At 37.4% G+C, this 24,702-nt stretch overlaps 1 protein-coding gene and 1 long non-coding RNA gene across 2 annotated transcripts in view; both read left to right on the top strand.

Moving 5' to 3' along the window:
* Nucleotides 1–2,443: 2,443 nt before the first annotated feature.
* LOC144650077 (importin subunit alpha-1-like) lies at nucleotides 2,444–24,589 on the top strand. Its single transcript, XM_078509732.1, has 24 exons — nucleotides 2,444–2,602; nucleotides 6,948–6,992; nucleotides 7,519–7,608; nucleotides 8,263–8,298; nucleotides 9,931–9,983; nucleotides 10,097–10,144; nucleotides 11,203–11,250; nucleotides 11,793–11,878; nucleotides 12,394–12,480; nucleotides 15,124–15,206; nucleotides 15,390–15,476; nucleotides 16,108–16,152; nucleotides 16,920–16,982; nucleotides 17,807–17,875; nucleotides 18,444–18,500; nucleotides 18,767–18,838; nucleotides 18,972–19,025; nucleotides 19,310–19,357; nucleotides 20,368–20,454; nucleotides 21,298–21,366; nucleotides 21,815–21,856; nucleotides 22,995–23,055; nucleotides 23,398–23,486; nucleotides 24,231–24,589. Exons 1-24 carry the CDS (start codon nucleotides 2,549–2,551, stop codon nucleotides 24,333–24,335), a joined length of 1,578 nt encoding a protein of 525 aa, XP_078365858.1. The 5' UTR covers nucleotides 2,444–2,548; the 3' UTR covers nucleotides 24,336–24,589.
* The window catches only part of LOC144650107 (uncharacterized), a 150,855-nt gene continuing 146,091 nt past the window's right edge, over nucleotides 19,939–24,702 (top strand). The window contains exon 1 of the long non-coding RNA XR_013570015.1: nucleotides 19,939–19,944. This is a non-coding gene — a long non-coding RNA (uncharacterized LOC144650107). The remainder of the gene's footprint in view (nucleotides 19,945–24,702) is intronic.

Genomic DNA, 24,702 nt, shown 5'->3' with positions numbered 1-24,702 from the left:
TATTTAACCCTATTCAGACCGGGCTTTTTTTGGTCTTTTCAGACCGGGGGGGGGGCGGATTCCGCCCCCCTCCGTAACTTCCAGAATATTTAAGCAATCACAATGAAACTTACAGGATATATAGTATGTCCCAAAATCTATCTTTTGCTATATGTCACGTGGGATGATGACGTCACATCACGTGACAATGACATCATAATGTCAAAACAGCCGCCATCTTGGATCTGCCATCTTGGATTTCGAATTTTTTCAAAACGTCAGAAAACCGCCCAAAATTACTGGAAAATACTCAAAACCAATAAAAATGTGCTTAAAACCCGTAAACAGATGAAAATAATTGCTTTAAAGTTATTTTTCATTAATAGAAACAGGAAAATTACAAATTTGGGAAAACATGCCTGTCAAAATGCCGTTGCCATGGTAACGTCAAGTTCCTGACACAACAACCTACCCTACCAAATTATTCCCAGATAAATTTTAGATGAAGTCTCAAAGTTTGGCAGCGTTTGGTTGAATATTAAAAAAGTTATAAGCGTTCAAAGTCGGCGCGGGCACTTTCCGCCCCCCCCCCCCCCCCCCCCCGGTCTGGATAGGGTTAATAGTGACTGAAGTTCTTATAGTGTGCTTGTGTGAAAACTTGTAGGTATTTGATAAGTTACTAACAATCAGCCAAACTCTTTGATTGCTTCATCTAAGATTTGGCCAGTCTGGCCCTTCTGACAGGTAGATTGGTGAGAGAAGATATACATTGGAAATCAGACAAGTAAAAAGTCAGCTGTTAGTTTCTTTTTTAAATGTAGTTTGGGCTAAACAGACTGTAGGCGTTTTGCGTAGTGCTGCAGTATTTCTAATCGATAGATAAAGGCTAATAAATACTTGAAAGGTTGCTAGAAAAAGCATGCTTATTTGTTGTTTTCTTAGTTTTTAACTGGGCCATTTATAAAATTCTGTAGGTCACTCAAGGACATTTGTCAATTTTTATGACTCCAAGTCAGCTCCAAGTTAAATAAAAGCTGCCTCCAGAAGGTATCTCATCTTATATCGAAGAACATGAAAGCTAAATACCTCTAAGAAAACAACCCGAGGGGTGGAATCCCCTATTGTGGACTACACGAGGAGGCCCCCCTGAAAGTGGTACCTTTTTCAGGCTCTAGGTGTGTAAAAAGGAAAGGGCTGGAGTATATAAAAGGTCGGAAAACTGTTATTTACTTTTCAAGATATTTAAAAAAGCCTTCCAAAACATCTCAACAGACACACTGAACAGTCGATTTATCAAAGCCGGATTTTTCAGAAAAAGTTTCAGTACCCATCCTGTAGGAATGTGAAAAGGATCTCATTTTGTATCGAAGGTTTATTACCCATACTGAGAAAAATGGAAGCTTTTGGCCGACAGCAGAGCGGAGCCTTCATGTATAAAACACATTTGCCCGATATTTCGGATTGCAGCACACCCCTTCCTTGGGCTGAGCCTCTGGGGCTGCGCGGAAAAGAAATACGAGGAACATAAAAAGAGTTTACAAAAAGGTTGAAATAAAATGCAGGACAATCACTGGTTGTTTAAGACTAATAAGTAGCAAGTTTCATTGGTGTGCCCCGTCACGTCTTTTTATACCAAGAGGATGTTATGTTGTAGCCTTGTTGATTAAATGGACGAGCCTTTCTGGTCTTTCTGACTGGGTCACCGACTTCTTCTGCGTATTAGGGACGGATCATTTAAGTTTTGATTGGGGGGCTGGGCGCTGGGCAATTTCTTCTGAGTAAGAATTTTTTCAGTATTGAATGCTGAAATATTGGTATTTGCAATATTTTTTTAACCAACATAACATAATTTGGAATGTCAAGATATGTTGTCAGTAATTTACGAGCTTCGTTATAAAATAATGTATAGTTCGTTTGGCCTTCCTGGAGAAAAGAAATCGTGGGTGGTTGAATTTAGAAATTCCGTCGGGTTGCTGATTTAAAAAACTATTTTGCACTCCAAGAACACTTATTGAACACTTATTGCTGATTGAAGGGCTTGTTGTGGATATGTTGTGTGGTGGCTCGGAATAGACAAGGAGATCACGTAGTCTTCCTTAACGATCTGTAGGCACTAAATGTTGGATGAGGAAGGCTGGACAGTAATGCGTTTCTTTACTATTTTCCGATTACCATCCTTCATTGTGTGTGCTCGCCTCGTGTAACGTGTGCGAAGGCTTTGCGAAGGCGGGCTTTCTCCGTTGCACACGCGTTGCGTGCCTATAAATACACTCGAACTGATCTGGGAACGAGTTGGCCGAGTGGCCTCCCCTTATTAGTGCCAAGCCTCCGGAGTTCGCGTGCTTGATCATTAACCCACTGCTTTTAACCAATCATCACTGAGATTCGTTGAGTGCGAATAAATTTCATTGGATATGAAGAATTCAGCCAATCACAAGCAGAATTCACAGTAAAGTACAAATTTTAAAACTACAAAGTACCTTGGTCCAAAGCGTGCAGGAGGCTGGCGAGTTTGGAACATTGTTGACTTTCGTAAAATTCTAAACTGCTACAAACCACAAGAGAAATCATGTCAGAGAACCATCGCATTCGAAGTTTCAAGAACAAAGGAAAGGACTCGACCGTAAGTTTGTAGATAGAGTTGTAGCTGAAACGTTTGTTTTGTTCGCAGCTGTGAGCAAGGAGAATGGAGTTGATGCGTGCTCATTCTTCGAATATCGAACTGAACTAGAAGTTTTATAGTTGTTTGTTCGCATCATTAAAATATAAACCGTAAGCCAATTGTTATTTTTATCTTGTTCTCATTTAACGTTATATTTGTCGATCAAAATTGTGATCTTGTTCACTGGACAAGGAAACCTCGATTGACGAATGACTTCGTTATTTGTTATTCGAAGAAGTCGAAGAATGAATAACCCGTAGACCTTTGTGAACCACGCCAACCGTTAGCGCTTTGATAAAAAAGCTCAAGCAAACACGAACTATACAGTCATGCACTATCCAAAAAAGGGTTTCGTTTCGTTTTAATTTTACCTACCGGTAAAAATGTATTGCGCATCGAACACAAAAGCACAAACTTCTTAATTTCGGATACTTCGGTATTCATCGCCAGTGTTCAGACATAAATGTTATGATGTAGTGGAGTGCATGGAGTAAAGGCATATGTAGCCTGGCTAACAATTCTGTACGCCACATGAGATGCTTTTGAGGTTATAGAAATCTACTACTGCACTCTTAAAGGGGCTAGGTCACGGTATTTTAGGTATAGCACTCATGCATGTTTACGTCAGACTGGCTTTTTTGACCACCAAGCCTGGCTTCTGAAGTGCAAACAAAGCAGCACAGACTAATTTTACCCTCATGAAAACTGAGGGTAGAGATAATTTGCGCAAACGAGGCTTGGTGGTGAATTTTGAGCATATGCCGTTATCAACAACAACAACAACAACAACAACAACCATTTTATTCACAGGGCACAGAGGAGTCAAGTTTGTCCGCAATTCCAAATCTCTACCGTGCAAAACGACCTTCAAAAGCTTTTCAAAGCGATCGTGTGAGCCGTACGTGATACAACGCCGTCATGCGATACTTGTTTACAGATTGTCTGGTCTGGTGATATCGTATTCATATCCTCATGCGACATCCGCAGACATCAATGTTTGTGGGCGTTACCAGAGAGACCAGCAGTAAGAAAAAGAGCAAGGGACGAAAGCGATTTGAGGCGAAATTCCGATCCCTCGTTACTCGCTAAAAATCAAACGAATCGATCTCATTTTTAACATGTGGTTTAAGACTAGGATTGTCTTCCCATGCGCTGTAAGAAAATCTTCAAACAAGTCGTTTAAGCTGTATTTCGAGGGACGAGTTTTAGGCAGTTAAAAATTCGTTTTCGTACAATGTGGACCAGAGGATACTGGTGGCGGAAATGCGTCACGAGACATGTGATGTTGCAATACCGTAATGTGTTTCACAATTAACTTACCGCGTTGAAGAGAAAACATTGTTTTCCACATTCAATTTCTTCGGATTGCGTTGTTCCTCGTATGGTAAATTTCGCTTTTCCTGGAGAGCACTATTCATATTTTGAATCTTACCGCCGGTCGAAAGATGAGTTGTTGTTTTGAATTTCGGATTAGTAACGGTTGATTTCAACAACAACAACAATTTATTGAGGTATTTCCATAAAAATACATGGCATTACCTACTTACACTTGAGAAATTACAAGTAGTATCAGAAATAAAACAAAAATGCGATTTTATCATTTGGAAAATAAAGTTTCATGTCTAAGAGACATAGCTTGAAAAACAAAAGCAGCAGTTGATCGACAAACAGCAGGATCAATGCTGTTACAAAGAAATAAAGATTTTGCATTAATATCAAACTCGTTAAAAATACTATATTTGGCGGTTATTTCATTAAAGAACTTTAAACGTATGTTTTCGTATAGCTTGCATGAAAATAAGAAATGCATTTCGTTTTCAATTTCATCCGAATGGCAGAAAGAACAGATTCTCAAATTAATAGGAGTCTTGGGTATTGTGTGTCTACCAGTTTCGATACGTAATTTGTGATTCCCAAGTCGAAATTTGCTAATGGCAGTTCTGTGGTGAGGATTGTTGATTCCCGACATAGCAAATCGAACCCAATTGAACTTAATTTCAATCGAACTCAATCGAACCCAATCGAACTCAATTCATGGATTGAGTTCGATTGGGTTCGGCAATCGAACCAAATCGAACTCACCGAAAAGGAAAAAATTCAATCGAACTCAATCGAACGTTCGATTTTCGAACTCTTGATTTTTGTAAAACCGGCATTGAAAATCTATAACCAGATCTTAGAAGATCGAGCTACTTCAGCCCGGAGTTTAGCACGTGGGTTGTAAGCTTGGCGTCAAGGATGGCGAAGATTTCAATGTTTTAAAAAAATCGCATGATAAATTTTGCATTGACTGAAAAACACGAAAAAAAAAATCCGGGTTCCAGATGGGATTTGAACCCACGAGCCTTCGTGATCTATTTTGAAAAATCGGCGAGAAAGGCCGTGCATTCCGAATTGCAAACGAGCGCGGACAATTAGGTCACCTTCTACGTAAACTAGTTTCTTTCCTGTGGTAAGTAACACTCGGAGTTGTCAATTTGCAATTGTAAGTTAGCTTAAAAAGGAAATGGTGCAATAATTCTTGAATACGTACGCTGGAATAACGATATTTTTGTTTTGTTCTGTTCTGTTCTCTTAACTGCGGGCAGGGGTTTCTGTTATTAGCTGTTATTGAATAAACTGTAAAAAAAGCGCAAGAAAAACCTATTTCGACGGGATTGCTTTGTATGTATAGGTATCCTAGAGCCAATCGAACGCAATCCATTTAATTGTGTTCGAATTAGTTCGGTTACCGAACTCAATCGAACCCAATCGGATTGATTGGGTTCGATTGAGTTCGATTTGTTCGGAAATCGAACTCACTGAAAGTCCGATGTTCGATTTCGTTCGATTGCCGAACTCAATCGAACTCAATCCATGGATTGGGTTCGATTGAGTTCGATTGAGTTCGATTTTCGAACGTTCGATTAGCTATGCCGGGTTGATTGCGTCCAGAAAACTAGATTTTTTGGTATCTTTTTTAAATGAATGATAAAATTGTAATTTTCTGTTTGTGCTAATTAGTTTTAGTTGATGAGCTATTAACGCTTTGCTAATGTTTTGCTTAATGTAAGAAGTAAAGAGTTTTCCGTTGTTTTCATTTAATATTAAAGAGCTCGAGTTGTATTTATTGCATAACTGATTCATTTTAAGCATTAGACCTGTCTGGGTCACAGCATGGATCTACACACGACACAGCATGGATCTACACCGACTTCCGTTTCCGCCACCAGTATGCTTCGGGTGACATCGAGCCGATCACGTGGTATAATGTTTCGTCCCTTGTCTCTTTTTCTTCTCGACACTTCGTGCCTCGTCGGAAAGCTTCGCTTCCGAAAAAAAAATCGTCGCCCTTCGGGCGACGATTTATTCTCCCAGGCGACCATTGTCAGAATACGATATCACCAGACCAGACGATCTGCAAACAAGTATCGCATGACGGCGTTGTATCACGTACGGCTCACACGATCGCTTTGAAAAGCTTTTGAAGGTCGTTTTGCACGGTAGAGATTTGGAATTGCGGACAAACTTGACTCCTCTGTGCCCTGTGTTTTATTTTGCCAAATTAAATAGAAGATAAATTACAGCATAAAATAAATTAACTAAAATAGGCAAAAAAACTACTCAGAGTAGAAATAAACTAAACGAGCTGAGTAGTTAAAAAAAAAATTTAATTGCTTTGACAAGCAACAATTAATTTAATTGCTTTATCACGCATAATTAAAGGCCTATTGGCAAAGCAAAAGTTTATTTATAAGTAAAATCACAGCCACATAACAAACAAGGATAATTTTTTGAGCATTGTAAATGACACTTTCATACAAATTGAGATAATTGATGTTTTTTAAGTTTACATGAATGCAATCTGTTTTAATCTTCTCGAATTTTGCCAATCCATGCCCCTTTTTGGCTTTCTGAGTTTCTTTTGAGTTATTCTACAGTTTTATGCCAGAAAAGGCACTTGAGAAATTTCCCAGGGAAACATGCCCCCAGACCCCCCCTAGAGGCTTGCACCTTCAGCGCTAAAAATACCCCCTTTTCCTTCAAAAGGGTTGGAATCTCTGAAGGTGTACAAATATCTCACAGAGTAGAAATTTTGGAAACAATGTTGGCTTTTATAGGACATTATTTTTTTGGTGTTAATATTTCTGATATGCAGTTGCCCTCTGGACTCTTCAAAATACTGCAAGTTTTGTAAAAACTGCAACAAAATTCAGGCACCTGTAATTTCGTTACAGATTTGTGCAAGTAAAACTTGTGTTAAAACTGTTGTGGCTCAGCTTTTTACATTTTTACATCCTTCTGATGTTTTTCTTTTTTTCTGCAGGAGCAACGGCGTAAAAGAAATGAGGTGACGGTTGAGCTACGAAAGGTACTAAACATGATTGTGGTAACACTATTAGTAATAAATCTGTACAAGATGAAAACTGGATGCGAATTGATTCCACATGAGGCAACCAGTGATCAATACAGATGAAGATAAATTGTCACTTTAAGAGTGCTTGTCTCTAGACTGCCTGAAGACAGATTTGTAAAATCCCTAATAGCTGTTAACATATTTTAACAGCACGGCACTGTTGCCACTAGTAAATTTTTCATTGGTTAGGCAGCTGGCTGAGCAATTTGTAGTATGTTGACAGACTACATTATGTAATTCAGTAATTGGTAGAGTGCAAAATGTCATTCAAAATGCTTAAACCCAATGGAAGCACAGTGGACTTTTAGAACATTTTTCTGACACCATGACGGTCATCTGGGAAAGAAGGCAGGTACGAATTACCAACCCTCAAAAGGTTAAAATAGCAAAGTTGAACCAAAACTGTTACTTGTAAACTGATTGGTAACTAACTAATAAGGGATCTTGCAGTTTGTTTACTTAGATTAATTTCTTTATTCAGGGTAAAAGAGATGACCAGATTCTTAAAAGACGCAACATCACTGATAGTGAATCTGTCAGTCCATTAAAAGAGAACAATTCTCAACAACAGGTATTGTTTTGGTAATTTCTGTGTCATACGTATCTAGTATCATAAAAGCTACAAGGGTAACGTTAATAAATATGCACCCATGGCTCTAACCAGTAAGCTTAAGAAGGCATGATAATAAATAATCTTACGTTATTTTGTTGCTCTGCTTTAATCTTCCTTGCCTTCAAGGTGAAGAATGTGAACCTGTCATGTTAGACTCACTGACTTGTTATAACTGGGTAATTATCTACTTAACCCTCAAGGGTTTTTTATAACTACCTACTTTAAGCTACATGTAATTTGGGGGCCCCCGCGGGGGGGGCGGGGTTCCAAAATTTCGCCGGGGATCTGGATTTTGTCCTTAATAGCGAGTGTGCGCAATAGCGGGGTGTCCGCAAGGATAATTTTACTTAATGTAATCAGGGCTGTCATTAAGTTTTTAAGCAGCTGCATGTTTTATTTCATTACCCATAGCATTTTGTTCTGTATGCAAGTGTAACATAACACCAATCAACATTTCCACTTGTAACATTGAGGGAGCTCAGCTGTAACAGGTGTTACGGGTTGTGGTCTGGCATGAGAGCCCTGATGTTTACCGTATGAACAGAAGCATGCTCTCATTAATGTTAATTAAATATTTATTGGAAATGATTAGTTATATTATTACCTCAACAGACTGTGAGTCAACTGCCACTTCCAACTATTGAACAGGTATGGCCAGTGTAGTGACATAAAGGGTTCTTTATAAATTATAATTACAGCTTAGAAAGCATGAGTGAAATCCCAGATAATTTCAACCCGCTATATTATCAGACCATCTGCTTTTCTGCTTTTACATGGGATGGAATGGTGCAATGCAGCACACACGACACCATGAACAAGGTGTTTGTTTTAATTTCTTACCTTCAAAGAACGTCTGAATTTCTTGAGTAAAAACACATCAAGCACCGCTTGAGGTCTTATTAGTGACTTTATGGCAGGGTAAGAAATAAGGAAACACAGATTGATAGGTGATTTGTTTGTGAAAGTGCAAATGATAAAGATTATTTTTTGACCACTTAAATATGCAATATTTTAAAGTTAAGTCAAGTTATTAAATGTTATTTAATTTTTTGAGAAGAAAAATTAGCGATTTAAGAAAATAGAACGACATTTCGATGACGCCATGTCATCATTATCAAGTTAAAATTATAATACAGAGTTCAAGCTTATATAATAGTGATCTAGGGTGTGATAATCTATTAGCATATTCAGTTTAAAATAAACAGTTTAGCACGCACAGAATCTGATTGCCTGTTATTAAGTTTCCGCTATTGACTGTTTCTAATAAAGAGCATTTCGTAAATTAAGCAGTCCAACTTTGTGCGGCATTTCTTTAAAACAGAAAACTGGTCTTGTACATTGTAGACTTGCAGCTTGTGGTCTTCTTTTAAGTGTTTGCCAATCGCAGAATATTTATGTTCGGCGATGTGTTGAAAAAGATGTCGGGGTGTGAACCCAACATAATCTGCATCACGCAGATTACATGAGAATTTGTAGACAACGCAATGCTGATTTATAAGGGGGAGGCTTGGTAAATTTGATCGGTAATTACCAATCACCGGCCATTATTTCCAACCCTGCTTTAGGGTAGAGATGTATGAATTTAACTGTGAAAGTTCTTCTTGGTTGGTAAAAAAATAAGATCTTAAATGATCCAAAATCTGCACACACACACAAATGGCAGCAGATGACGAAAGCAATCGTCAGCTCTTGTGCTTTCATTGGCATACTATGGGCTCCGTCTTGACCTTTGGTTTTTCTAAACAATAATTTAATGCCCACACAGCAAAAACTGGTAAAATTAATATGTTTGAGTAATACTCAACAGCAAAATAATTATATCCAAGCAGAGCTGTCAACTAAGAACAAATCCAACTGTACGCCTTTCAGATTTAACCTCTCTTCTATTAGATTAGTATTTTGAATTAAGTGGTTCATTTAGGAAGAAAATAAGTTTTTTCTGCACAAAATGCCTCTCACACTGTTATAAAATTTTCTGGGACTTTGAGCTGGTGGAGTCCTAGCTGAGGCTTTGCTTTCATGTAATTTCGGGTAATAGCCTGAATCAGTGTATAGAGTAGTTCACTTTTTTCAGTTGGTGTTACAGTCGAATCCCGATAACTCGAACCTTCAAGGGAAATCGAAAAAGGTTCGAGATATCGGGAGTTCGAGTTATCGAGGGTAAAATTAGTAAGAAAATGGCTTGAAGGGGAATCGAAAAATGTTCGAGTTAGCGGGAGTTCGAGTTACTGAGGGTTCGAGTTATCGGGGTTCAACTGTATATTGTTATTTTCTCTTTAGTATCTCAAGTCAAATGATGATAAGGTGATGTTTGAAGCTGTTCAAGTTTCCAGGTGATCATCCTTGTTGATATTATAATTATATACACTGGATGTTTGATTACACCTGTATCTACCTGTACTTCATATATATTTTATTAAAAATCAATATCAATATTTATTCTTAGGAAGATGCTTTCAAAGCAGAAAAACCCTCCAATTAAAGACTTTATCAGGTGAGCTTTTATTAAATGAATGTTTACATATGAATATGCTTGCCTCTGACAGACTAATAAACATGGTTATGTATAAATGAAAAAACCCAAACCTTCCAGTAAATGTACAGTACAATTGAACCTGTAAAATAAAAAAAAATATTACTTGTTCCTTGGGTACGGTTCACTCACAAAAAATTTAGCTTTGAATTTCTAAAATTTTCATTTGTCGAAAGGAACTTACAATACTTTCCACTTGACTGAACCGGTCATGTAAATATGGCAGCTTTGTGTCTGACCAGAAACTCATAAGGTGTTGAAACATGTTACAGGTGTTCACAGCATTTGAATACCGTAGAATTCCGGTTATAAGCCCTGGGCTTATACAACTTCGTAAGGGGTTTTGGGTGGGCTAAAAAGCGGAGGGGCCAATATCTGGGAGGGCTTATAAGCGGAATGAAAAAAACGTCTCGAAACGAGCCACGGGAGTGTTGATGGAAATATGTTTTTTAGTCAAAAACGCATAACAAAGCAACATTTAGCCCTATTCAGTACTGTCGGCTTATAATCGGATGTATTTTTTTGTTTCCAGGATGATGGGCTTATAAGCGGGGGGGGCTTATAACCGGAACTTTACGGTATTCAATTTTGCCAAGTATTATATTTGGACGTAATGGCACACGCAACAACATTTTTGGTTATTTAGCGAGTTACTTGAATTCCAACTGAAGCATTGTAAATTTCTTAAAGACCTTAAAGAAACTAATTAAAAGAAGTTTTTTAATTGTATCCAAGAGAAGTTCTCCAGACTACTTAACAAGGATAAAACAGGAGAACTTAATCCAAATATTATTCAATTTTTTTTATTTATTCTCATGATTTTCCAAATATGGTACTTAATGGAAACGAATCCGCCCCCCTCCTTAAAAAACCTGGGGCTTGAATAAAATAGTAAACAAAACATTTGTAAACAGCCACCCCCCTCTGAAAAATCCTGGATCTGCTCCTGATAATTGTAAACTCTACACAAAACACGATGTCTTAAATCCATTAACAATATTGATATTATTTTTTTTCAGCTCTGGTCTTGTACCAAAGTTTGTTGCCATCTTAGAGAGATTTGACAAGTAAGTCCTTATATTCCACTAACTGCTCTTGTGTATTAAGTTACACAGTTCAAGATAAAACAAAAAGTAATTAGTTTTTAAAGAAACTATATAGTTACTGTTATCAGTAATGCATCAGTGGGGAAATGAAACACCTTGTTGATTATAAACTACCGGTACAGTCAAGTGAAAAACCAGACATTTTAATCTTAAGCCCTTTGTCAGCGCAAAACAAAAAGATAGCCTGACAGTAGACTTTTGTCCTCTTTGCTCAATCACGCAACCCCTAAAACTTAACAAAAACACCACCAATCAGTGCTCCATCATCAATATGAAAATAATAATTTTGGGTAGAGTCTTCGACCTCTTGAGCAGTGGAAGAAATCAGTAGTAGCTCTAGAGAGACATCTTTTCACCAGCTATGGGTAAAATGATTGCATTAGTGCACTGGCCAGGTTCAAACCTGCATGTTACTCTTAGTTTTGCTCCAATATTAGATCAGAAGGAGTATTGTGCAAACCTTTTAATACACTATATACTGGTGTGCTTTCATCTCTCTCTAGTCCTTCATTACAGTTTGAAGCTGCTTGGGTATTGACCAATATTGCATCAGGCTCATCTGATGAGACAAAGGTGGTTGTAGAAGCAGGTGAGATATGTTACTTAAAATTCCAGCAAACATTCAACATGGTGCAGTGAAGTAATGTGAAATTGACTGCAATCAGTGTTCACTTAGCAGAGTATGACAGCTAAAGATCAGTCAAACCTTGTTTGTTTTTGCAGTTTTCAGTTATAGGCGAACTCTAAAATTCAATCCTTAACCAACACTTTACGGTTTTTGCTGCCCTCAATCATCTTAGCAGACCTCTTGGGAAACAGAAGTTCACTTCAACCAAGGTCAACACTGTCAGTTGTGATTGGTAGATTTCGATCCATTTTGTCTGCATCGCCATGTTTCTGTTTTTCATGGTTCGTTGGTTTTTGCCATAATTATGATTGATGGCAGTGACAAACGTAATCGTTAGACAAAGTTGGATTTTGTATTTCAGAGTTTGCATTTCACTGAAACCGGTGAAAAGCTTGATTAAACCAAATTTAAGTGTCTCAAATCATTTTCTTTTGAGTTTTCCTTTAGTTTATTCCTTCAACCTTATTACATTCAAGGTGCTGTACCTAGATTTGTGAAGCTACTGTCATCATCACAGGCTCAAGTGCAAGAACAAGCTGTGTGGGCTCTAGGAAACATAGCAGGTATTGTGACCGGCGTGTAACAGGATAGAAATGACAGTTCTTCACACAATGGCTTAAATTAACCATTTTCTTGTTTAATAGTCTTATGCAATCAAGTCACAGAATCATCTGTGATTTGTGAACTGTTTCAATGACAGCAGGATATAGCTGAATAAGAATTTCCTTATCAATGAAACAACTCAATATATAAAGGGAATGAAAAGTTTTTACGTATTCAGATTGCCATACAAACTCCAGAAGCTCTGACATTAACTCCTACCCCCTTACCACCAACTTACCCCATTTACAACAAACTTACTCTTGCCTTAACTACCTTACTTTTTTCAGAGATTGACCAAGCTTAGGTCTCAGCTAAATTTCCAACAAGAATTCAAAAGTCTGTGCTTAACATGAACCATAATTATTATAACCTGCATGGTTAAAAATAATTACAGCAAAGAATTTATCTGATTATAATTTAAAGTGCCTATGAAGTAAAAAATAATTTTGCTCAATTTGCTTGTTTATGTCTTAGTTAGCACGAATATGCGTGTTTAAGAGATCAAAAGCGCTTTTTTCTAGTATTTTTTTAGCCTCGAAGTTTGGATTTCGCAATTTGAAGTGGGTCCTTCTCGCGCGCGGCCAAACGCTCCGGTTTCACCGGAAATGACGTACTTAGTGGTTCTAAAGACACCAGGATTATGGCGTAAAGAGAGCAAAGAGGGCTGGCGAAAGCTATATTTCGGCTTTTGAGTCAAACTAAGGCAATTGCGCAAACGAAACTGCAACAAATACACTTATTTCCTTTGGTGAAGCTTCGCAGAGTAAATGGAAGCAGATTTCCATGTGTATCGTAAAGCTATTCGTTCACTTCTGATGAAAACGCAAGAAGAAACGAATTCTGTTCCGTCGGCAGTTCAAGGATCGATGTTCTCAGCACAAGCTCTTCCTTGCCACAAATGAAACAATAAAGTCATGAAGCGAGGAGGAAATTTATTAAAAGAGTTACCTCTCTAAAGGATATGGCGGTCTCTTTCTCATTCTGCCCTGACTAGCCGAAAGAAAGATTTAGCAGTCGCGCCCGGAGTTTCCCGGCGCGCCATAATAAACAAGACGAAGGACTTTATTGAAAGTCTATATGTTACACAGCTGGGTACAGTATACGTGTTATTCTTTTATTATGAGACTTCGTTCCTCAAAATGTAATTTGTATGGTTAGTAGATCGTTTTATCATTCATAAGGTAGCAGTCGTTTCCTTTCCCAAACACTTGAAACGATCGATCGCCAGACGCAAACGAATGCATCTGTGAAAGAAGCAAAAGTATGGAATGTATAAAATTCGACTTGAGTGAGTTAGAAATGCTTGTTTGTTTTCAAGTAGCGCGCTTCGAATTTTGTCATTCACGTCTGCATTTCCGGTATTCTATGGCGAATGCACTTTTAAACAATACACTGAGATCTTGCAAAATCTAGGACAAATTTTACGGCTGCCTTCACCGGAATTTATATTTGCCGATAAACACGCACTGTAATCAGGATTTATCGTATCCAAATAAAGACGGTTGAAAATATACCGTAGAGCTAACGAACCATAAAGAGCAACAACTGCAGTTCTGTTTATTCTTGAAGAGGAAATTTTTGGTTTCGTTCAAGTCAAAAAGTGCTAACCTTGAGTTTGAAGAAGTGTTATCTTGCCGTGTTGTCAAGTTTAATTATGTCACTCTCATGCTTCGGAGAATTATGTCAGTCCACTGTACTTTCCCACACAAGAACACAATCAAAATGAAAGCGAGCAACTGATCGCTACTTGTATTAAAATCACTAAATCGTGATATAATACCGAATAACCACCGGGATAGGCGTACCGTAACCTGAATTTACACATTCGACAAGCAAGCAACCCCGGCGCGGCAAGCAGCGCTCGTGTCAATTCCGAAGCCCATTGCGACACTGCGAAACCAGTCACAAAATCAAAGCCCGTCGATGTATGTGCTTTTGGAAACAATAACAATTCTAGTTATTCATTTTTTATAGGGAATTTCTCATTTGAATCTGCTTTGCCAAACTTCGATCATCCTCGTCAACCAGCGCTTGTGTGAAAGAGCGCTTATTCGGCTTGCGGCGGTTGGACAGGTCCAACTAACTACTTCAGTCCATTTAGTGTCACGATATTTCGTTGTGCGATTCTTTTCTGCTAGAAACTCACTCAGCCAAGTCCGCAGATGGCAACATATCGTTCTTTTCGGACAAGATTTCGATTTATCAACGAAAAAGCAGTAACAATCTCAGCTGAAGTAGTGAACTTCACTGTGTATCAATAAAATCTAAGTGTAAACTGATCCGTGGAACCACTAACTACGTCATTCGAGCCAAATTCGTGTCCAGTCTCCGGACCCACTGTTTTGTCTTACCGAGGGCACTTTAGACGGCAAAAAGTCCGATTTCTCTCTCTTTGACATTATTCTTTTTTTAGCTTTTCGGAAAGTACACATAATAAGCTACCAAAAAAAGCAAAAAAGTTTTTTACTTCATAGGCACTTTAATTAATTATACAGTCATACTCATACTATGAAATAAATCGGCAGCTGTGTGTCAATGTTGTTATCTACTGCCTGAGTGTGCTGTTTGTATAACTGTAATGTTATTAAAATTGCATGTTGTAGGTGATGGAGCACATCTAAGAAATTTTGTCTTAGCCCATGGTGCTTTGGGACCTCTACTTGAAATAATTCAGCCAGGCATCAATGTAAGGAAATATTAAAAGTTATCTTTATGTGAATCTTGATTAACATCCCTCCTTTGCTCCAGCAGGCTGTTTTTGCTATTTAATTGTAATGCCATACTACTTTCTTCACAGGAAAGGGTCTTTGGATGGGAAATACTGGCTTCCAAAATATTGGTTCAAATGTATATTCTTATTGTGTTGCAGGTTCAATTTCTTCGTAACGTGACATGGACACTGTCAAACCTGGTCCGTAATAAGAACCCAGCTCCTGAGATAGCAGCAGTAGAACAAGTGCGTAGAACAAAACATTCATTTCTGCTAAATATTACAGCATACAAATGAAGCTACAGAGGGTCAATACAACTTTGTCATCTGTGATCTGTCTTAATCAGTTGAAACCATCCTTGTTTATTACTCCATTGGTGTTGCATTAGAAAACTATTATTTTTGAGGTTTCTTCAATTTGAGAGTAATCAGGAAATGACTTAAAATACAGTGACATAGCTCCTTTTATATGAAGCTACCTTAAGTTTCTGTCTCACTTGACTGTCTAACCACTGACATTTGTAACAACTCAGCTATTTTATTGATTGTTTGGCAAGACGCATGGAAAACTGATTTGGGAGCAGCTTTTGATATCAAGTTTTAATTGCTCATAATTATATGTAAATTCAACTGAATTCTCAGTTTTGGTCCAATATATTTGGCTGCTTCACTTAAGAGTTGAGATGTGATCTTGTTCTAAGGGTTTTAAGGTAATGGTACATTATAGTTTACATGTCAAATTTTCACCAGTTGAGAACCTTCCTTGTTATTCTTGGTTCTAAAACGTTTAATATGCACTTCTAAAATAACGTTCCCCTGAGGATGGCACTCATGAACCTAAACCACAGTCATATACCATAATACTTTTATTTTTTAGATCCTGCCTGCACTGGCACATTTGATCAATTGTACAGATAATGAGGTAAATAATTATGTTACAAACCAATACTGGTTCATGATGGATATACAATTAAGGGCCGCCGCCGGGGACAAGAACTACATAACATGGAGTAACTAATATGTATTTGAGAATGGGTCATGGCGCCTTTCCAACATGACTAGATGTAATTTATTGCCAAAGATGTTATTCAGTCAGTGACACAAACTTTCTGAAGTTTGCTCAACAAGAATGGAACCCTTGATTGCTTAACTAAGCTAACAGTTATGGGTCATAGGTTACTCTTCCCATCAGTAGCTTTCATCACTACGGTAACTGAATAATATGTATCGTGTTTATGTAACATCATTTCTTTCCAGAAGTTCCTTTTCTTTGGTAGTTACCACCAAAAATTGAAATGTTTCTCCAAGCATTCTAAAGAAGGAATACTAAAGAAGCAAGGTACTCATGATCAATCAGGCTACAATCAGGGTTGCCCTAACAGGAGGTCAGAGAAAAGTAAAATTCTTCAAGGTCACAGAAAATACAGGGAATTTTATCTCGAGTCAGGAGAAATTGACATTTTAACAAAAGTTGGGGAAATTTGAAAGTGTAACACCTAATGATTTAATACCATTGAAGTCACTGTGATCTCCGCGATGTTTAATTTTTTTGGATGGGAAGCCTGGAGGCCACTACTTCATGTCATGTTTTGTATTTATTTGCAGCTCAAGAACATTTTATTTTTATCAGGGAAAAATCATGTCTGTGGCAACCACGTGATGAGTTTGTCTGTTTTTAATTTGTTTTAGGTTCTCTCTGATACATGTTGGGGTTTGTCATATTTGACAGATGGACCAAATGACAGAATACAAGTAAGTAGTTCCTTTTCCAATGTCGTCAGTAATGTTCAGTCCTTCAGCTTATCTGCTCAGACATGTTAATCTGGGGGAGACTGGTGCCAGATTGATCTTTTACGAGCAGGTGCTCATAAAAAGTAACATTCTTGTAAACAATTGCAAGACCTGGTCTGGTCAGGTCTAATCACACCAAAACCATATGGGACCAGTCCATTTCCTTCGCAACAGAGCTCTAGGCACATTTTGTGTTTCTTACTGGAATGTAAACTTCCACAAGTAAACTGACTTGAAGAAGTTGCTGGAGCTTATTGCGTCTTCTGTAGCATTAAGCAGCTAGGAATATTTCTACTCTCTTCTGAATGGGATGCTAATCCTGAAATGCAGGGTACCCTTCCAGCATTTTTTCACCAGTAGCCATTTATATACCTGGGTAGAGGGAGGCACTATGACAGTAAAGTGTATTGCCCAAGAGCACAAAACAGTGGCCCCAGCCAGGTCTCGAAACTGAACTCGGGCTGCTCGATCAGGAGTCCAGCACGCTAAACTGGCATTAGGCCACTTTGCTTCCAAGAAAGAAAGAAAACCAGTGAAAAAATACCATGGAAAGATGTATGGTGTGAGTCAGTTTGTAGTAATAACAATTGTATTTCTAATCCAATGTCAGTGACCTGGTTTTAATAAATCTGGTCAGAGATATTTTTTATTTCTTGCTCTTACAATTGGTAACGTACTATTGTACGTTATTATTAGTATTTTAAAGCAAACAAATCTTGTCCTATTGAGGGTTTCCCTCGTTGAATTGATGCTGGTAACTGTTTTTTTTTTTTTTCATGTTTCAGCTTGTTATTAACTCAGGAATTCTTCCTTCGCTGATCAATTTATTGAGCCACCCTGAAGTCAATGTTAAGGTAAGTGATTTATTTGCAAAAACATAACGAAAATAATAACAAATAACATGGTGGACAAGTCACTAACAGGGGTACACTGTGCTGGACCCAGTTGACACTTAGAGTCAAACCAGATGTCATTCAAGGAAAGTTAGGTTGCAAGTTGCCTCGAGCAAACTGTCAATCAATATTGAAACATTATGCCACAACATTGCAGAGTTTCCACCAAAAGTACATCCAGCTTCATCTATCCTTTTCGCGCCATTGGACGCATAAGGCCTCACATCCAGCTTGACTGTAACAAAAAAAATAGATTGTAATATCTATTCAGGCATGTCAGCTAAGAAATCACTTAGCTGACTAATCAACAAGCCCAGCTGACTAAAGCTTCTGTTGGCAGCTCTAAAAGTTTACACAGACAAGCAAGTCTTTCCATGTGATATTTCAGGTGGATTTTAGTTCTTTTTTAGTCGGTGAAATTAGCCGGCAGCTGGCCCTTAGCGACATCCCTGTCTATTGTAAAATTATTGTTCACAAATAACAGGAACCGTAACTGAAAATGTTAAGAATAAATTGTTATTCTTTGCAGACACCATCACTTCGAGCTGTTGGTAATATAGTCACAGGCACAGATGAACAGACACAAGTAAGTACCATGAAAGCTCCATTAAGAGATAACAACTGTCGCCAGCATTACTGATGGTGGAGAATGTGATGACTGTCAATTCATATTGAAAAAAAGGCTGTTTTGGAGGGGCAGGGAGGGGGGGCAGGGAGGGGGGGCTCATTTTAAAGAAGGACGGCAACTAGATACAAATGTAATTTTAAACCCTGCAGGAACTGGGTCACTTGTCAAGAGACTGAATGAAATGGTTAATTTAAATTTCCTAATTCTACTTCCATTTATTACAGTTGGTGATAGAACACAATGCATTGTTCCACTTCCAAGATCTTTTGAAACACAGTAAAGCCAGTATTGTCAAGGTCAGAATTAATAATAAGTAACACTATATTATTAAATATTACCTTTTTTATATATTATTTAATGCATAGCATCAGAACTGTCTGCAATTATTTGTATATTCAACTTCAATCCTTTGTTTTTGTAATTTTATAGGAGGCAGCCTGGGCGATATCCAATATTACAGCTGGTCCTAAGGAACAAATTCAGGTATTTAACGAACTCACCGCAGGGTACCTGAAACAGCCTGCAGTTGGCAGAACATGTGTCACACATAAGAACCCAGTATATGACCTTGCTCACCATGAGTCCCCCATAGCTCAGTGGTTAGAGCATCCAACCGGTATTCTGGGAAGGTCATGGGTTCGACTCCCGTTGGGGAACTTGGAAAATCTTTTTTTCCGAGTATTTGACTTGCTACCACTTCTCCACTTATTACCTTATAATGCAGTGCATAATTTAGTAATTTTGCTTTTTGTATTTGAATGTTTCAGGCTGTTATTAATGCTGGCTTGGTGCCTTTGATTATAGATGTGTTAAAGGTCTGTGGCATACGATATTTGAATATTCATTCATTATCAAAATTTGCTAACCTTACTGGTCTTGTATTCCTTTGCTGTTTGAGTTTGAATTATTCAGGACTACAGTCAAAGCTCTCTTAATGGACACTCTCGTAAGCGGACAGCTCTACTTACGGCCGTCTTGTTTGAAACCCTTAACTCCCATACAAACTCTGTATTTTTACATTCTCGTAAGCGGACATTCCTGTAAGCGGCCGCGGACACTTTCACAGATTACGACTCAGACTTTTTCTTTGTTTTTAAGCCCCCATAAGTGGACACCCCGAAGAAAATCCTACAAAAACCTCTGTTTTTTGTTTTTATCAATCAACTTCTCATTGCCGTTCGTCACAATGATTTAACAATAATTACAGTACCATATTTCAGTGCTTGTTTTTTCGTCATCCACGTCCGTCCGGTTATTTTTAGCTGGGCAAGCTCCCTTAAGCGGCCATCTATCCCCTACACCTCTACTGGCCGCATACAAGAACCATTTTCGTAAGCTGCCAGCTCCAGTTACGGACACTTTTTTCGCGTCCCCAGGGTGTCTGCTTACGAGAGCTTCGACTGTATGTCCTTAAAGAGTGATATAACCAGTTAAGGAGACATCTATCAGAGAGTTGTTTCCAAATGTGACAATACACTGTACTAACATGCAGTTAAGCTTTTTGTGATATCAAGAACAATCAGTGGACCCTCATGTAAAGAAGTATGGTGACAAGTCAACTTTTGTACTTAGAGGAGCAATGTCACAATATTTTTAGACATTATTCTGATTACTTTCAAATTAAAGGAAATCTCAAAATAAGAGTTTTCTAACATAGAAAAACAACAAAGGATTAATAAAAAGGCAAACAACCAAGGATGGTTTTGACTGACGAAGATTAAGACCAATTACAATCGACAAAATTTTTTCAAGATGTGTCACCCGGGACGTAGCTCTTTTAAATGAATGTATCTTAGATGCATTTTACAGTATGTATTTATTCTAGGGAAACAATTCAGCTCGAGACTTCAAAAGCCAAAAGGAAGCTGTATGGGCGATCACAAACTTTACATCAGCCAGCACACCAGAACAGGTAAGATTTGCGAAATTAGTCATTATTCTGTTTTTAAATTGTATGTGCATATCCAAGAGTTGTGAAACATGTAAGCATTAGTTAGAGTTATGCAACATAACTGAAATTAACCACTTCCAGGGCTGCAAATAACAGTCGCTCATGGAACATTGGCCGACATGATGTCCGGACAATGTTTTGATGGTAAATCACTTTACGGCAACAATGAATAAAATTCAACCTTTTGGTTTTGGTGATGTCTGACCACAATTTTGTTTTGTCTGACCAAGATGGTGTCTTAGTAGGACATATATGTCCTTTCAAGTGAAAAAAATTATTTGCAGCCCTGCACTTCACTGAGACCTGCACAATAACATATAATTTAGAGGTATACCTACATTAGTGTACTATACATGGAGAGAAACATTTTTAATCTTGTTTTTAACGTTTTTTTAAACCCATTTCTTTGCTGTATCATACATGGATATACACTTAATATTTCTTCCCGTTAAATTTACGAAAAAAAAAAGGCCATTCGCCTTAGAGGGTTACACGGGTCTAGTTTTTAACATAATTTGTTACACAGATTGAGCTGCTAAAAAGTGTGATGTAACTGATTTAAATAATGACTGTACAGTGTATTTGGACACCATCTGTTTTTATATGCTACTATGCATTTAAAAACATGATTTTTTGTTGAACATTCCTTTGTTGTATTTGCTGTGTGTACAATTGGACATGGCCTGTGGATGTATGCTCTCATTTCTTTGCAATATGATTCTCTTGATGTTTGTCACTGAGATGATTTCTTGCAACATGCACAATCGTGCAGTTAATTCCACCAATGTTTGGATGTTTTTCCAGATTAACTTCCTTGTTTCAAATGGGGTCATAGAGCCATTGTGCAATCTCTTGGAAGTCAAGGATACCAAGGTACTTTGTGATGTGTAAATAATTTGTTTGTAGTTTACTTGCAGATGTCCCAGTAAAGGATCAAATTAACTTTAAAAGGATAAGTTTGCATAATGTGACATCTGTTAAATTCAATTTGTTTTAATGGCTGATATATTTTTTTATTGCGGTTCTCGGCGGTTTGACATCCAAAGGTATTGACTATTAAATTCACCTCGTTTGCATATCTTCTTAACAAAAGAATATATTATCACAGGCTCAGCTGCAATAACAGCTATTCAAAAGCTTGTAAGGCCACCTTGTTTAACAGTACTAACACTTACCATCCCATCCCTGCAGCCCTGACCTCTTTATTTTATTTTAAGACACTTAACATTATTCTCCACCATGTACACATGTACCCACTCAGAGGGAGTGGTTAGTAATTTAATTATGAAATAATTAAAACAGCCATTGTATTTTTCCCTAGACAATTCTTGTTCTTTTGGATGGATTTAAGAACATTCTTTCAGTAAGTATAGTCTATTGTATTCAAAATGATATTATATTAATTACCAGCTAACACCAAAGTCGATCCATTCAAAATTCTTGAGTCATAAAAGCTCTTTGGAAATTTATTGTTAATACCTGTGTCTTCAAAGAACATAACTTGAAACACTAGCTGCGAAATAAAGTTCTACTACATTTAATTGCTCATAAAGTTCAGCAACAACATGCGGCTTTTGAGAGAGCTTTGGCAGTTTTCAACTTGTTTTAATTGTCGTTATCAATCTTGACATTGGAGTTAACCAAAAACAGGTTATTTTTTTCCAGTGGAATTTGTGGAACCTTCAACAGTGACCATTTGGGGAAAAAAATGCCACAAAAGTGGCCTTTGCCACAGATCGAAGCAAAATGAATGAAACATGGATTTGCACATGAAGGTGCATTTCTGTCTTGTTTGCCCAACTGAAAACTGAGACTTTCAGCAACAGTGTAGCCCAGTGAAATCATCATTTTTTAGCCGAGTGGGTCCCAATCATGTAATGTCAGTAGTTTAGCCACAGTTTTGATGACTTCAAGCCTCTTTAAAGTGAAATTTAAATGAGCTTACTTTACTACTGGACCTTTTCTTTGAATCAGTGCTTAATTTTCTGGTTCCAGTGTCTGCTTATAGTTATATAAAAGTATCCATTATAGTTAAGAAAATCATCTTCCTCTTGCATTTCACACCACTGCAGACAAAACATTGAAATAGGTACTAACCGATTTCAGTCTTACCAACAGCAGTGTTGAGCTGTTTGTCCGACAATGCTCTCTTCTTATTTCTTTTCCATAACTGGTACTTTAAGGGTGTTCCATACTTGCAAGCATACATCACTCCTTTGAATTTTTGCATGATCACAAAGATAAGTAAAGGGCTTATTGGAATCTGGAGTAAGGATGGAAATCTTCCAACAAGTTTTTCTGTGACCTGGAAAGGTCATAATCTGGATCTAAAGTCTGGAAAGTTGTAAAAGCATCAACGTGTTTTCTAAGCCCGCTGAAGTTCATTGTTGATATAATAATTACTTCATCATCATCATCATCATCATCATCATCATCATCATCATCATCATTATTATTACTATTATTTGCATTATTCAGTGGTAGTCTTTTTTTATAACCAGACTGCTAGACAGAATGAAAGGCTCTTTGAAAACATTACTACAACAATGGACGAGTGTCAAGGTAAAATTTGTGCTTATGGATTTTAGTTAGTTATTGCAATGCGTTATATACGGTATTGCATTTAGTTATTGCATAGTCAAGCTTACCATAATGATTTGATTTGGGCACCACCGAGTTTAGAATTTTTCAAAATTACTCACTTGATCACCTCCCAAACTTTACTCCACTGGGGCAAATTATTTGATATGCTCATTAGGCATGACAGCCCACTAAACCAAACCTGGCATCAAATCCCTCGCAAAGGAACAGAACAAAAACAAAAAGATCATAATAGCTGGAAACCTATTGATATTGTTTTGTTGTTTTCTTGGTCTATTGATGTTTGTTTGTTACTTTGCCCAGGAATATCAAGAATTGAGAGTTTACAGACTCATCAGAACTTTGAGGTGTATAAAGCTGCTTTGGCAATAATAGACAAGTTTTTCTCTGAGGTAACATTACAGCACCTATGTTGTTAGTATATAGCATTTAGCAGTTAATCATAACAAAAGTCATTAGAAAATTTTGATTCAATGAACTTTTTTCATTTAGATCAATCGTTTTTTGAACTCGTGGACTAATAATTCATCAAGTTAAAACAAAGAAAATCATAACCATGAAGGAGGTTTTGATAACCGGTCTTAATTAGCATAGATTTTTATGATTTTATTTCTGTTTACTCCATGGTTTTTGTTATATATATCAAACACTCGAGACAGTGTTTCATCAGTCATCCAAAGACCTTGGATTTGTCTCTGTCACTGGTAAAAAGTGCTGCTTCTCCAAGAATAACTGAGACTGTGCAATATACATGTTGAGATAGGAGTGGATTCCTTACACAAATAAGAATCTCAAGCAATCGAAGTTGTTTTATTTAATATATGAAACTGCTAGAAAAAGTCAAAAGCCAAGCTTGCAGTGGTGTACCTGTAACCCTGTTTGATGCGGCACATAACGTTTTTGTTGTGAAAGTTGTAAATGTACAATACTGGAAAGTTGTTGAAAGATTTTCCAGAAGAGATCAGTTAAACATTTAAAATGTTAGTTTTTCTTTCTCCCTTTCTAAAGAGGACATCTCTTGGTTGCTTAAAATAACTTCATTCAATATTCATATTCATTGATATAAAAATGACACTTCTTTTGAGCTGGAATAACATGAAGTGAGTGCTGGACAGTGTGTTTTTTGTTTGTTTTAGGCGTCTGATGGAGAGACAGAACAAATTGCTCCCCAAGCCACAAGTGAAGGATTTCAGTTTGGTACTCCACAGCCATTGCCCGTTGGTGGATTTAACTTTTGTTAACTTGTACAAAGCTACCAGCTTAATGAGAAAAGATATGTCATTACAAACTGTAGTTGGATTAATATGAATCATTCAATGTAAATTTATTAGAAACAATAATATACAAAGATGTGTCAGTTAAAATATTGCTCTGTGCAATTCTGATATGTACATATATACTGCGCTTTAAAATTTGTGTACTGTAAAGGCAAATAAGAACTGTCACTGCTTGTTAACTAGAATACGAAGCAAATAAAAGCATGCTTGTGAAATGATGTGAATGAGTTGTCATTAATGGCCTTGATTTCAGCCAATCTTGTCAATAGTGTTACGATATACATTTCAATTTGATGGCAACTAATCTTGACTACTTGAATTAAACAGAGCC

This window comes from Oculina patagonica, chromosome 4 (assembly GCF_052425735.1).
Source record: "Oculina patagonica isolate OP01 chromosome 4, crgOcupat, whole genome shotgun sequence".
Taxonomy (NCBI): Eukaryota; Metazoa; Cnidaria; class Anthozoa; order Scleractinia; family Oculinidae; genus Oculina; species Oculina patagonica.
Note: the sequence above shows the minus strand (reverse complement) of the source record. Positions and strands in the feature narration are given on the sequence as shown.